Raw genomic sequence first — 13841 nt, forward strand, 5'->3', positions numbered from 1 at the left:
TTCTAAGCACTTCATTATTTATTTTGTTTTGATTCCAAGATATTAAGGGATACATGTACTGTTAATATGAATGAATTTTGTTACAACAGCGCCACCTGCTGGTCAGTTTCCCACCAGTCTGACCACCAAGTAGTCAAGGAAGTTGTCAGGAGAAAGGAAGAGGCTGCTCTGATGTTCTTCTGCTTAGGAAAAGAATTAGAAACCTTTCTCACATCTTTCCTAACTTGCAGTTCACAGGATCTTCTTGTTAAACAATAATTGAGGGTACCCTGGGGACTGGGGCAAAATCCTGCAACTCTATTGCCCTGTGTGAACTGGCAAATTAGACCCCCCCTCGATATATATTTTTTTCTTCACCATAGCGATACAAGCCAAGTTGTTTCTCGTTCAGTTCGCCGTTCATTAAATGTTTGTTCCGTTGCAAAATTCCAGGCCCTTGTTTTTCATTTAACTCAACCCCATGAGATGTTTGTTGGTGGAAGATATGAAATCATGTGCCTTCAGCAACATATTATGCAAGTCATTTTCCTTACACCGCATATAGGAAGCGTAGCTAGTCAAGTAAGGTTTAAGCTGCTGCAGTCACCTTAAACGAACACTGTAAGAGTCACTCTGAGTCAGGTACCTAACCCATGTATGGACTTGGGATGGACGATCACTCGGTAGCCTTAAGAATCGAATCTGAAGACCAGAGCAGGTGATGGATGGGATCTGGAAGGAGAGGTTCAGAGGAGGCAGGTCAAGTAGAGATGGAAGGGAAACGCTACCAGAGATATCCACCTGTAATAGGAAAAACATAGAACATTGACACCGGATCAGTGGATGAACATATTAGGTGCAGGACTTTCTAGAGCAGTGATCCCCAACCACTGGCTCAGGAGTAACATGTTCCTCACCAAGCCCTTGGATGTTGGCCACAAAACAGGTGCTTATTTTTCAATTCTTGGCTTGGAGCCCAGCTTTAGTTTCATATAAACAAACGTACTACCAAACAGAACCTCCTGTAGGCTGCCAGTCCACATAGGGGCTAGCAAATAACAAATCACAGTCCTTATTTGGCACTACCCATGGACATTTTTCATGCTTGTGTTGCTCCCCAACTCTTTTTACATCTGAATGCCGCTCACAGGAGGACCCCCATTCTAGAGCAAAGTTGGGCAGGCTGAAACCCTCAAGATGTTGTCCACAATCATTCAGCTGTTGGTGGGGTGCTGGGAGTTGTATCTGGAACTGGAAGACTACAGGCTCCCTGTCCCTTTATATAGGGGTGATAGAATGGCTTTTTACAGACTCCCTGTCCCCTTCATCTAGGGGTGATAGAAGTGCTCAATACATTTGTACAGAGATGGGACACTGAAAGTGCAGCACTAAAACAACAGTGGTCTGATAATATGAGCAATATCCATTCCCTATGATTGCACATCACTTACAAAGTGGAGCTACATCACATCCACCCCCTTCACTGCTGATGATGGACACAGCTCATTAATGAACGGAAACTACCAAAACAAAGACCTTAAAGAGAGCCGACAGTTGTGTCCCTCCACGGATCCTGGGAATGCTCCAAGCAAGAGACTGTGAGCTCAGTAACAGCTCTGCACTCTGGTCTGGACTGCTGAGTTCCTGAGAGACACTGCACAGGGACAAAACAAAAGGAGTCAAGAAATCACTGACGCTAGAGAAAACGAGATTTGTCACCGAAAAAATCTTTTTCTCGTAGGCCTGAACTGCCCCACCCAGGCTGATTTTAGTATGGGAACAGGGACCTCTTGTCGCTATCCTTTTTACCTTTTGTCTCTTCTTCTACCTAACGTTCTCCACCAGCTGAGCTTTCCAAATTAACTGAGGGTGAGAGGTGGAGCCAGTGGATATATACAGTGGGAGGGGCCAGGAGTCATCAGTTTTCTGTCCTGGTGACTGACAGTACGGGCCTACGAGAAAAGGATATTCTGGTGAGCCCGAAATCCCCTTATTTTTGTGTGTGTGTAACGTAACTGTACTACATACCTGCTGGTTCCCTTTGGTACAGGTATCTGTAGAAGGACATTAATTGCTTGGCTACAAAGAAAATACAATTCAAAGATTTCAATTAGGATTAATAATTGACCAGTTCAGCTTTACCCCAACCATGGAATTTCCCAATCTGTCTTTCATAAGCTTTAAATTTCTGGCTGCTGTTAGTTTTGGCTGCAGGAGGAAAAAGACTAAAATAGACGGTGGGGCTCAGGCCCAGATCTTTCTAGCTCAGCATAACGTAGTAGAGGACACTGGAAGACTGACCATAATGGTCTTATTTTTCACCCTACGTTGTATGTAACAGTGTCCAGTAGAACCACAATGTTATGCTTTTCAGTGGACCAGAAAACATGGTGTAAAATCCAGCCTAATGTAAAATAAGGGAAACGCAATATATATACTGTATTTTGAGATCAACAAAAATGGTGTCAAATTAGGGAAAATTAAAATCAGGGGATATAAAATGGAGATTTCACTGTATTTGGTGCTAAGTCTTTGTAAAAACTGAACTTCTGGGAGCGATTTAACAGGAGGCTTTTTGTTGTCTTCCCATCCCACTTGACTTACCTCTTGGGACTCAGATCACAGTGTAATTTCAAATACATTCGCAATCGGCTGCAAAAGCAAAATGCACAGATGTTTATTTGCCAATTCCGCATGACTTTATCTAATAAAACAGGCTCCTGAAGACACAATCCTGTCATTATTCCTGACAGTTTTGATTAAAGGATAAGTAAACTTTTACAATAAGTGACTGTAAAATTGAAGAGGTGATGGTATTTTTATTAATACCATTTTGACCTAGTGTAAGACAAAGCTTAGTAAAGGAAACCCTTTAGTAATAATGAGGCAATTTATTTAGTCAAAGATAACATAACACTTTTGTCTGGGTAAGCTGTTGGAGTAACACACGGAATGTCACCCAAGGACTTACCAAAGATACTCCCACTTGACATAAGCTTTTATACCATTTTTGATGTCATAGATAGTAAGACAGAAGTGGGGGTACACGGACATACCATAAATGGTCTAACATTGTAAGGCATGGAAACTTACTGACATATACATTTATACATTCTTGCAAGATGTGCAGTATTGCAAGATAAGACACTTTTCCAACCGCACACGACCTCAAGAGCTTGTGTCTAGTAATTTCAGACAGGAAGGCAGAATCAGCACAGGGCCCTAAGAGACACTCTGGTTTCTAATAGCAGAATGAAGATTATTTATTATCACAACCTAGTATCATTTATCTGAGTGACCACTGTCCATCTAGATCTACCATTCTCCATGTCCATATCCTGGCTTGGGCCGTTGGCTTTGTGGCGTCAGAGTGATTGGGGACTTCGATAATAGATATAAACCCTATATTATTATTACACTCTGACACTAACCATTCGCCCGTCAGAGGAATAGACTGTTCCCATGAACTATATCAACAGAGGGGGCTATTCTAAGCACTTTTGTAATTTACCTTCATTATTTATTATCTTTTAATTCCAAGATATTAAGGGATACATGTACTGTTAATATGAATGAATTTTGTTACAACAGCGCCACCTGCTGGTTAGTTTCCCACCAGTCTGACCAGCAAGTAGTCAAGGAAGTTGTCAGGAGAAAGAAAGAGGCTGATGTTCTTCTGCTTAGGAAAGATGTGAGAAAGGTTTCTCATTTTTTTCCTAAGCAGAAGAACATCAGAGCAGCCTCTTTCTTTCTCCTGACAACTTCCTTGACTACTTGCTGGTCAGACTGGTGGGAAACTGACCAGCAGGTGGTGCTGTTGTAACAAAATCAAAAGGAGCGATAGGTAGCACCTTCCATCGATATGAAAACAAATTGGTGGTGTGCAGGGTCATGAAGCGTAAGGATATCTCATAGAGAAAAAGTATGACCCATAACTAGCACCTTCCCACTAAATCATTCTGAGATTCCCCAATAAATTAAAACGTAACCTTTAATACTAGTATAAAAATAACTGAAAAAGAATATAGTTAAAAAGAAAACATAGGAGAGACAAACTGATATGACTCTAGGTCGTCAGCTTATAAACGGTAAGTTAATCCTGTATTGGGTTGGTTATCACAGTTTATATACTCACTGTGTAACCCATTAACGGTACAGACAGGTAGGAACAAATAGTGTGTTAATGAATGTTTATAAGCACAAACTGATCATATCGTAGGATATTTATGCAGTGTTTATCATTCTGCAGTAATGTGCAATTCCAAAGCTGCCAAAAACATTCACACGTTATGCTGTGCGTTTTGTACTCCATTAAAGTGCCCCTGGCCACATGAGTAGTGTGCTAGTATATACTCCAATATCCCCACATGAAATACCAGTGGTTGCGGGCTGAAAGGATTAACAGTGCCATACACTGTATTATGACTGTATTTGTCTCTCTAAATACACACCAATAGATGCGGTGTTAGCCAGGAGTTAATCGGAAGCACACCGATCAGTGGAGATGCAGCAGCGCAGAGTCTCTGCTATCAGCCACAACGCTCCTCTCATACAGTCTCCCGAGTGTCAGCGTGCAGGTGATTGTGTGTGGCTGAGAAACAGCTGTTTAACAGCGCAAATATAAATCTTAACCCACCAGCCCTTCCACCCTTTCGCCCATTCACCCCAGACCCAAGTAAACGTTTTCCCTGCCAACAATTAAAAAGTGAAGCGCGTTTCACTCGCTGTTATGCGAGCTTTGTCAAAGGCTAATTTTTTGTTGAAACAAAATCCATTCATATTAACAGTACACGTATCCCTTAATATCTTTAAATAAAAACAAAATAAATAATGAATGTAAATTACTAAAGTGCTTAGAATAGCCCCCTCGTCAACCTTATATTCATTTATTATAAAGGTTTAATTATCCTTTAATAGATTTTAATTGATAAGCAGGAGAATTTACAAAACAATTTTTAAAAATGCAGCACGGCAAGGAGGTGCAGAAATGCCCTTGTTTATCTCTGACAGTTGTTACCTGCTGCCAGACTCTCTCTCCAAGCTAGGGAACAAGTGGAATGGGAGGGTAGTGCTGAGACTGTCGGAAATCTGGTACTGCATGACTGTGAGCTGCAGACAAGAGAGAGGGGTAATACAGTAAAATTTGTGTAAAGGGAAGAGTGATAAAATGTATAAGGGCAGTCAAAGAAATCTGCTCAGAAGAGAAAAAACTGATGATATCCAGGGGATTCTCACCTCACCCTGGGGCGGCACAACCTTCAGGATGCGATTGCTCTCAAATTCTTCCAGTTTGACCGACTCATGGAACTGACAGCCGTCCACACGCACAGCAGAGCCATATCCTGAAGAGCAAAACAACACAACCAGAAGCTGCTATATATGGAGACATACAGAATGGCCAACAGTAAACGTGAACTTGATTGGCCATGAACAGAAATATAATCCTCATTTCTTACAGGGGCAGCAAACAGTAACTCTTAGTTCAAGTTATATGGGCTCCCACCTACCACATACTAGTACTAGCTGTACAATTAAGGGGCAGATTTATCAAGGGTCGAATTGAAATCTAATTTTTTTTATGGTCAAAACTGTCAAATTCGACTATGGAGTTATTCAAATTTTATTTGAGTTCTTTTTAAAATTCAAATTCGATTTTCAAGATTTATCATACACAGGCCTTTTAAGAACTCAAATTCGACTATTCACCACCTAAAACCTACCAAATTGCTGTTTAAGTCAATGGAAGAGGTTCAGGGATCAATTTAGACACTCAAGTTTTTTTCGGAGAAAAAACTCAAATCGCGTTTGATCGAATTCAATTCGAATTTTTTAAATTCCTCAGAGTTTAAAAAATTTGGTTTCATTAAAACATTTTGATTGGTTGAATTTCGAATTTATGGGACTTAAGGGGAGTTTTCAAAAACTCACATTACCTTTGATAAATGTGCCTCTAAGTGTACACAAAGAAGCATAAGGGCTAGTCCACACGGGGAGATAGCGACGCGTTTGCGGTCGCGGCGACAAAGCGCCGCGACAGTCGCCGCGACCGGCGCAGGCGACAGTTTTGTATGGGCGCCTATGTAAAAACGCCTGTGCTAACCACACGAGGCGATGCGCTTTTCAACAGTCGCCTGAAAAAGCCTGGCGAGGCATTTTCAGGCGACTGTTGAAAAGCGCATCGCCTCGTGTGGTTAGCACAGGCGTTTTTACATAGGTGCCCATACAAAACTGTCGCCTGCGCCGGTCGCGGCGACTGTCGCGGCGCTTTGTCGCCGCAACCGCAAACGCGTCGCTATCTCCCCGTGTGGAATAGCCCTAAGGGTGAAGACAACTAGTTGCAGCAACTTATCATGGCTACAAAAAGACAATAGTGATAATTGGTTTTGCTAAGACATGTGGGTTTAAGCAGAGGCAATTCTCAGTATTGTCTATGAAAGGGTATTTTGAAGCCACTGCTACTAGTAGTAGCTACTTTTTGTGGCTACAAAATGCCAAAAAAATACCCTGCCATATCCCATATGGAAAGGCAATTATCACTATTGTCATTTTGTAGCCACGGCAGTCGTGCACCTTTATTGTATGCGACAAATCTCCCTTCAGCCACTGCACTAAATGGCGGATCGTCAGATATGCAGGTAAAAACAAAAAGAATTCTTTAGCCCTATCTGATGATTCAGCATTAAAGGGGTTATTCACCTTCCAACACTTCAGTTGGTTTCAGATAGTTCACCAAAAATAAAGGCTTTTTCCAATTACTTTCTATTTTCTATGTCTGACTGTTTTTCTAATATTGAAGTGTAAAGTTAAATTTTTCACCTTGTAAAGCAGCTCCGGGAAAAGGGGGGGGGGTCGCCGACTCTTTACCTGTTCTAAATCGATACATTTAGTCGCTGAGCAGAATCTCTGGGTTTCATTACAGGCAGCTGTTAGAATTGATACAATAGTTACTGATATTCCAGAGATGCTGCTGGGAAATGGATCAACTCAATGTTGCAAAATTGTAACAGTTTAGAATCTGCACCTGAATTACGGAGCATTACATTTTAAAATTTAGATTTTGAAAAAACGGTAAAAAAATAAAAAAGGAAAGTAAGTGAAAAAAGTCTTTATTTCCGGGGAACAATCTGAAAACGATTGAACTAAAAAAAAAGTGTTTGGAAGGTGAACAACCCCTTTAATGTTACAATGTTGGGGAACCTTCAAAGGTGTCGGAGCAAAAATTTCAGTCCTGCCCGATCGACGAGACGACCAATAGTCAAGGCTTTTTACCGATATTGGTCGCACATGCCGCGATTATCGTATGAAAGATCTTTCGTAAGTATAATATTGGTCCGTTTATGGCCACCTTCAGAGACCACAGAGAGTGGACAATCGGAATTATTACCAATAGAACTGCAGGTTAGAAGCAACAATGACAGTGAGAAGAGAATGGACAGTAATCAGTGACTGGGGTATGACTGATACAGGTATGGGATCTGTTATCCAGAATGCTCGGGACCTGGCGTTTTCCGGATAATGGATCTTTCCGTAATTTGGGTCTTCATGCCTTAAGTCTACTAGAAATTCATTTAAACATTAAATAAACCCAATAGGCTTGTTTTGCTTCCAATGAGGATTAATTATATATTAGTTGGGATCAAGTACAAGCTACAGTTTTTATTACAGAGAAAAAGGAAATAATTTTTAAAAATTTGGATTACTTGGATAAAATGGAGTCTAAGGGAGATAGCCATTCCGTAATTCGGAGCTTTCTGGATATCGGGTTTCCGGATAAGGGATCCTATACCTGTACCAAATCAAGCAGGAGAGGTTGTGGTTGTGGTGCTGGGCAAGGATTAACTTGCGTATGTATTATCTGTCCATACTTACCTCTGATCTCCGAGCTCCCAACACAAAACTCTTCACTGACTCCAATTCGCAGCTCTGGAATTTAGGAAACATCATACAAGTTTTTAGTTGGTACAGCTGTCAAATAAATGGCACCATTAAAAAATCATTTGTGTCAGATTTAGAATCTTAGTGCCTGTCAGTTGCAGACATATGAAGAACAAATGATTACACCGGACATTGCGCTGAAAAAAATCTTCCCGACACCTGTACGGACATTCCCTTTCCGTCAGACAATCATAAGGTATTACTGACCTGGACAATTTGCATAGAAGTTTTTTAGTCGAAGTTCACCTTGAACGTCAGCCTTTAAGAGTGAGCCCTGTGAAATCAATATATATTGGTTACTCAGCCGCATTCATCTCTTTTAACATGTAAAAAAACTGAAAGAGTTAGAACAGATGGTTCTACCAGTCGCATGTATGGAGTGGGGAGATGCAAGCGGAGGCATAACTTGACCTTCTCACATCACTCACCAAATACTTTTTATAGGTTCTTAACACCACAACGGGGACCTGAGATCCCCCTGTAATTATACATTTGGTGGCATGGCTCCAGACCAAGGTGGATTGTGGGTCATTAGCAAAACCATTCTCCACTAATAGAAACAGGGTGTCTGCTTCCCTTATTGCCATTGGATACAAGACACTAATAAGCATAAAAAAAACTACATGAAAGCATTTGGACCATGATTTTCCAGATAGAGGTGATTTTTGCCCATATATCGTTAATATTAGCGATCAGTTTGGCATCATACAAGGAGGAGTCCTGAGTGGGTGAATTTTTTGAAACTCATAACCGCCACGTACCCGCAACCTGTAATTTGACCCACATGTTTCCACTACCCGATCCCAAATAAGCCAATTAACCTTCCGAACTAGGGGGACACGCAAAGCCGGAAGTTACATCACATTTTCCTGTAAGTAATGTCACTCCACTGCCGAATCTTCCCCAAAAAATTTAAATCTGGAAGAACCACACGGGTGGGTGGTAGGGATCAATCCCGCACCTTTGTTGGGTTCCCATCCGCAGTGCCCCCATTAGAAATCACGGGGCCCCGTCAAACAAAATACAACCCCCCAAGCCCCACCCGTTAAAAGACCACACAGACATCAGCACTAAAAAAGGTAACCCCCCCACACACACAAGTTATAATAAGCTATTGATGGTCAGGGCCCCCTTATAAGTAAAAAAACAACTGTGGTGCCAGGGCCCCCCTGAAAAGGTTTTTAAAAAATTGGTGGTCAGGGCCCCCTTATAAGTTAAAAAAAAAAACCTTGGTGCCAGGGCCCCCCTTACAAGTTAAAAAAAAAATTGGGGTCCCAAAGAATATTTTTAAAAAAAACATTGGTGCCAGGGGTATATAGAATATTAAAATAATACATTGGTGGCCAGGGGATTTAAAAAAATAAAAAAACACAAATTGATGTTCAGTAGAATTGAACTCGTGGCTTCAGGACTTAAACTTCGCCTCTTTTCGTGACTTTGGGTCTTTTCGTGGCTTCAGGACTTCAATTTCGGCTTTTTTTGTGACTTCGGGTCGTTTCGCCGCTTTAGGACTTCGGCTGTTCAGCTTTTCGGCACTTGCACATTTCGGCTGTTTGGAACTTCGGAAATGGCCGCACGGCTTCAGCGTTGTCAAGGGGGGCCCGGCTCATTCGAAAATGCAGTCCCACTTCAGGCCCGGGCCACTTGTACCCCCCTGTCCCCCCCTGATGGCGGCCCTGCCCAGCTGGGTTAAACGCGGGTACCTGACCTGATGCAGGTCAAAAAGCTATTGGTTACCTGAAGGGTGCTAGGTCAACAGCTCATGTTAGCCCATGTACAACCAGATATTAGTTGCTTTTGTCACAATCTGCTAATTAATTCATATCTACTTCAAAGTGTTTATCTGCTGGATGATAGCCATGTGACCACCATCAATTACAACGCATGGACTCAACAATAATCGCCGAGATAATGTTCTCCATTCCAGTTTACGTTAACATGACAAAGTGATACTCACATTTGCTCCTATAGCGACTGTCATACGTTCAGTAACATCCAAGAAGATTTCATTTTGCTCTCCCTAAATAAAAAAGAAAATATTTAGGCAGTTGTATAGCTGGCAGGCGGGGGGTGCGCCCTGGGCAACACTTACCTGCTGATGACGGGAAGACAGCACTGGCCGACTGGAAGCTGAACTCGGAGCCACCTTACTCTGCTGGGTCTCTGCTCCAAACTGAAGGCATTAATAGGATGATAGGTAAGAAGACTGGACATAAATTAAAATCTTAATGTAATGTGTATGTACTGCTGACTTACCAGCCCCACGCTACTCATATCCAATAGGTTGAAAGGCTTGCTGACCACAGCATCTGACTGGATGAAATTCTTAAGCATCTCTGTGGATGTGGTCTGGATATACCCATAGTCCTGTAAAAGTGGTAAATAATGAAATACATAAATACAATAATATAGTGAATAAAGTTATTATATTATTATAAGTTACCGAGGAGTTTTAAGACCATATAAAAACCATATAAAAATATGAGGCCGAAGGCCGAGTGTTTTTATAAAGGTCATGGAACTCCGAGGTAACGTCTAATATCCTCATATTTTGCAACTGGGGGTACTTTATTTATTATAATACACAAATTTCAGTGAGTCATGTGACAGAAATGACATCAGAACTCACCGTTTATAACTGATGACATCAGAACTCACCGTTTATAAGGATATAATTTACAGGATATTCATGGCTTTTGTGTATTATATAATAATATATAAATAAAGTGTGTGTGTGTGTGTTCCCCCAGACTTACCAGAATCTCATCCAGTAACTCATAAATCAGGGCAAAGTTGAGTCGTACAACAGCCTCACTAAGGTCCCCACAATAATCTTTGATGAGGGAAGCCAGTCTGAGAATGGAAAACAGAGAAGCCGTGTTTTTACATTTAGAGGCATAATTATCATGGGTTGAATTTCGAATTGAAAAAACGTCGAAATTCGAATTCCAAAATTAAGACAAAGTTGTTTTTTTTTTGGTCGAATAGGTCAGTTTTTGGCCGAATTCAACTCGTACGAATCGAAGGAATAGCGCATTTGAAAAAATTCGATTCTACGTTTTTCCTAAAAAGACTCCAAATAGGTTCTAGGAGGTTCCCCATGGGCTAAAATAGCAATTCGGCAGGTTTTAGATTGTGAATGGTCGAGTTTTTTTTTTTAACTCACATGAATTAGATTTTACTTGAAATTCGATTGGGGGGTTATTTATTTATATATCGCATCTGGAAAATCTGGACAAATTTTACTGACTCGAAAACTCGAATCGACTTCGTTTCGAATTCGACCAAACTCGATTAGATTTTTTTCTCTGAAAAAAACTGAATGTCAGGAAGGCTAAAAAACATCTCCAAATTCGTCACTGGACCTCTCCTATTGACTTATACATGAATTAAGGTTTTAGGTGGTGAATATTCAAAGGGCCGGAGTATGATACATTTGAAAATTTAATTTGAATTTTTAAAAAAAAACTCAAATTAGAATTTTCGATTCGACCCTTTATAACTCTACCCCTTAGTTTTACTTATTAGTGTAAAGAATGAGGGGGCAGCAATAGAAAATCCCATCTGTATATAAAAGTTTTCATACTACATGCTTTCTATATTGGGTTCCATAGAGAGTACAGGGCGTTGCTTTAGTGTTTTAGTGTCCACACATTTCTCCTCTGTATAGTTACATCATGACTTGTATACTTATATACTGATCTTTTCCTCCTACACCAATACATAATCTTACAAGGATGACACTTTTCTGTCTGCACACTATAAACAGCCTGCCCAAATCCCTTCCCTGCCGCCATGTTTATGTACAGTCATATATCTATGTTATAGCTCCTCACCGGTTCAGCAGCTCAATGTACATAAATGGGGAATCTCTAGGGCTAACGTTGACGACAAAGAACAGGCCTTGATTCCGCACGTGGATATAGTGATGGCCGTCATGTTCCTGAGAAACAAATAAAGAAGCAGTGAGAAGATTAATTCTAATTTGTGAGCCTGAGTGGCAAGTCAATACAGAATGGTCAGCAATAAAGCACTATATTGTCTGTAGGTAAAGATTTTTGTTTTCCAAAATCTGGGCTACAAAAGGTTTCACAGATGTGGCAAGGGCACCTGACAGACTACTTTTTTTTAATATATGAAGGGCCTAGATTTTTGTAACCAGGGTCATACTGAGCCGGCAGGGCATCGGGAAAAAACATGGTGGGCCCCGGCTCTCGTGGGCTCCAACTCTGCTCCTCCCTCCCTGGCACCAGTCTCTGCCACACTAATGAATAGTTAAGAGCGGGGGTCCAGAGGGGGGTTGCGGCTTGGAGAGGCAGAGAGTGCTTGTGGCTGGGAGGTCTGAAGGTGGTGTGGGGACTACTAAAACAGCGCCCCCCCCCCAGGCCGACGCTGTTTATAATATGGATGCACCGAATCCACTGTTTTGGATTCGGCCGAACCCCCGAATCCTTCACAAAAGATTTGGCTGAATACCGAACAGAATCCTAATTTGCATATGCAAATTAGGGATTGGAAGGGGGAAAACATTTTTATTTCCTTGTTAATTTCCCTCCCCACCCCTAATTTGCATATGCAAATTAGGATTCAGATTCGGTTCGGCAGGCTGAATCCTGCTGAAAAAGGCCAAATCCCGAACCGAATCCTGGATTCGGTGCATCCCTAGTTTATAACCCTAAAGAAGTAACAACAGAGTCAGAAGACCCAATGGTTGCTGTAGCCTCTGTAAAATCACTTTTATATCTGCAGCTTTTTTTGGGGCAGGTGGCAAGTTGTTGTTCTGTCGCTTCTTGATTCTCCACGAATGATGCTGTAAATCAGCCACAAAGACAAGTCCCGTACAAACACTAATAAATATCTCAATATATCAATATGAACTACCAATGGAGGGTTCAGCAGGGGACTCACCGTGACTACAGGTGCCTGGTCTGATGGCACAGAAGATAGTTTGAGATAAAGACCATCAGCCACATTGGAGTGTGCAGAGCAACCTCGATCTGGAGAAACTGATAAGGACAATGAGACATCAAGGAAATCCCTTCTTATAATCTCTAGCATCTCTTGAAAGATATGGCCTTCTCTTAAGGTGAGTGATGTAGCCCGCTCGCACACCATGGCCTTCAGAGTATCAGCGCCTGGCGCACAGTGTTGGGGGGATCGGCAACCTCCACAGCAATTCAGAACAGAGTAAACACTGGCACTCACGGCAGGTTCAAGCACGGCTATACCCATGTGTATTTATTTAGCAAACGTGCAACGTTTCGGGGTTGTACCCCTTTGACAAGCTTGACAAAGGGTTACAACCCCGAAACGTTGCACTTACGATCTTTCCTGCATCCCAATTGGTCACAATCATTCATTTTCACTGCATACGTAGAGCTGAATCGTCAGATATGCAGTTAGAAACAATAGAATTCTGCCTCAATCTAACCCTTTGCCAGTGTTTGAGAAACATGAAAAAAATTTCCATCTTGGTTGATCAACGAGACAACCAATATCCAAGTCTTTTGCTGATATTGGTTGGCTGGTCTCTCACCATACAAGTACAGATCCATCATTTCGTATGATATCTGTGCATGTATGGCCACCTTTACTGGCAATGACGCACTGTGCTATTTGTGGCAGCTACTACACGCCAGAAAATACCCTGCCATATATAATACTGAGAAAGACTAATCTGCTCAAATTGCTGAAAGACCCCTTCACATGCATATTTGCTCAGCTACGCCCTTTGAGTGATATAGACAATACTGAGAATTGTCTCTGCTATTGGAGGGTATTTTTTAGGGATGCACCGAATCCACTATTTTGAATTTAGCTGAACCTCCGAATCCTTCAGCCGAATACCGAACTGAATCCTAATTTGCATATGCAAATTAGGGGTTTGAAGGGGAAACATTTTTTGACTCCTTGTTTTGTGACAAAAA

The 13841-nt window shown here is 41.5% G+C and overlaps 1 protein-coding gene across 2 annotated transcripts in view; it reads right to left on the bottom strand.

Annotated features, from left to right (window-relative positions):
* Nucleotides 1-13841, bottom strand: part of ap4m1.S (adaptor related protein complex 4 subunit mu 1 S homeolog) — an 18669-nt gene continuing 4828 nt past the window's right edge. For both annotated transcript variants that reach the window (XM_018239519.2, NM_001093246.1), the window contains 14 exon segments: nt 12823-12911; nt 11751-11857; nt 10671-10767; nt 10171-10281; nt 10007-10087; nt 9872-9934; nt 8122-8188; nt 7849-7902; nt 5215-5321; nt 4997-5088; nt 2584-2631; nt 2008-2058; nt 1516-1633; nt 1-780 (listed from right to left, as the gene is read on the bottom strand). In XM_018239519.2, the coding sequence (XP_018095008.1) occupies nt 583-780; nt 1516-1633; nt 2008-2058; nt 2584-2631; nt 4997-5088; nt 5215-5321; nt 7849-7902; nt 8122-8188; nt 9872-9934; nt 10007-10087; nt 10171-10281; nt 10671-10767; nt 11751-11857; nt 12823-12911 (1283 nt within the window). In that variant the 3' untranslated portion in view covers nt 1-582.

Source organism: Xenopus laevis, chromosome 3S, assembly GCF_017654675.1.
Source record: "Xenopus laevis strain J_2021 chromosome 3S, Xenopus_laevis_v10.1, whole genome shotgun sequence".
NCBI lineage: Eukaryota > Metazoa > Chordata > Amphibia > Anura > Pipidae > Xenopus > Xenopus laevis.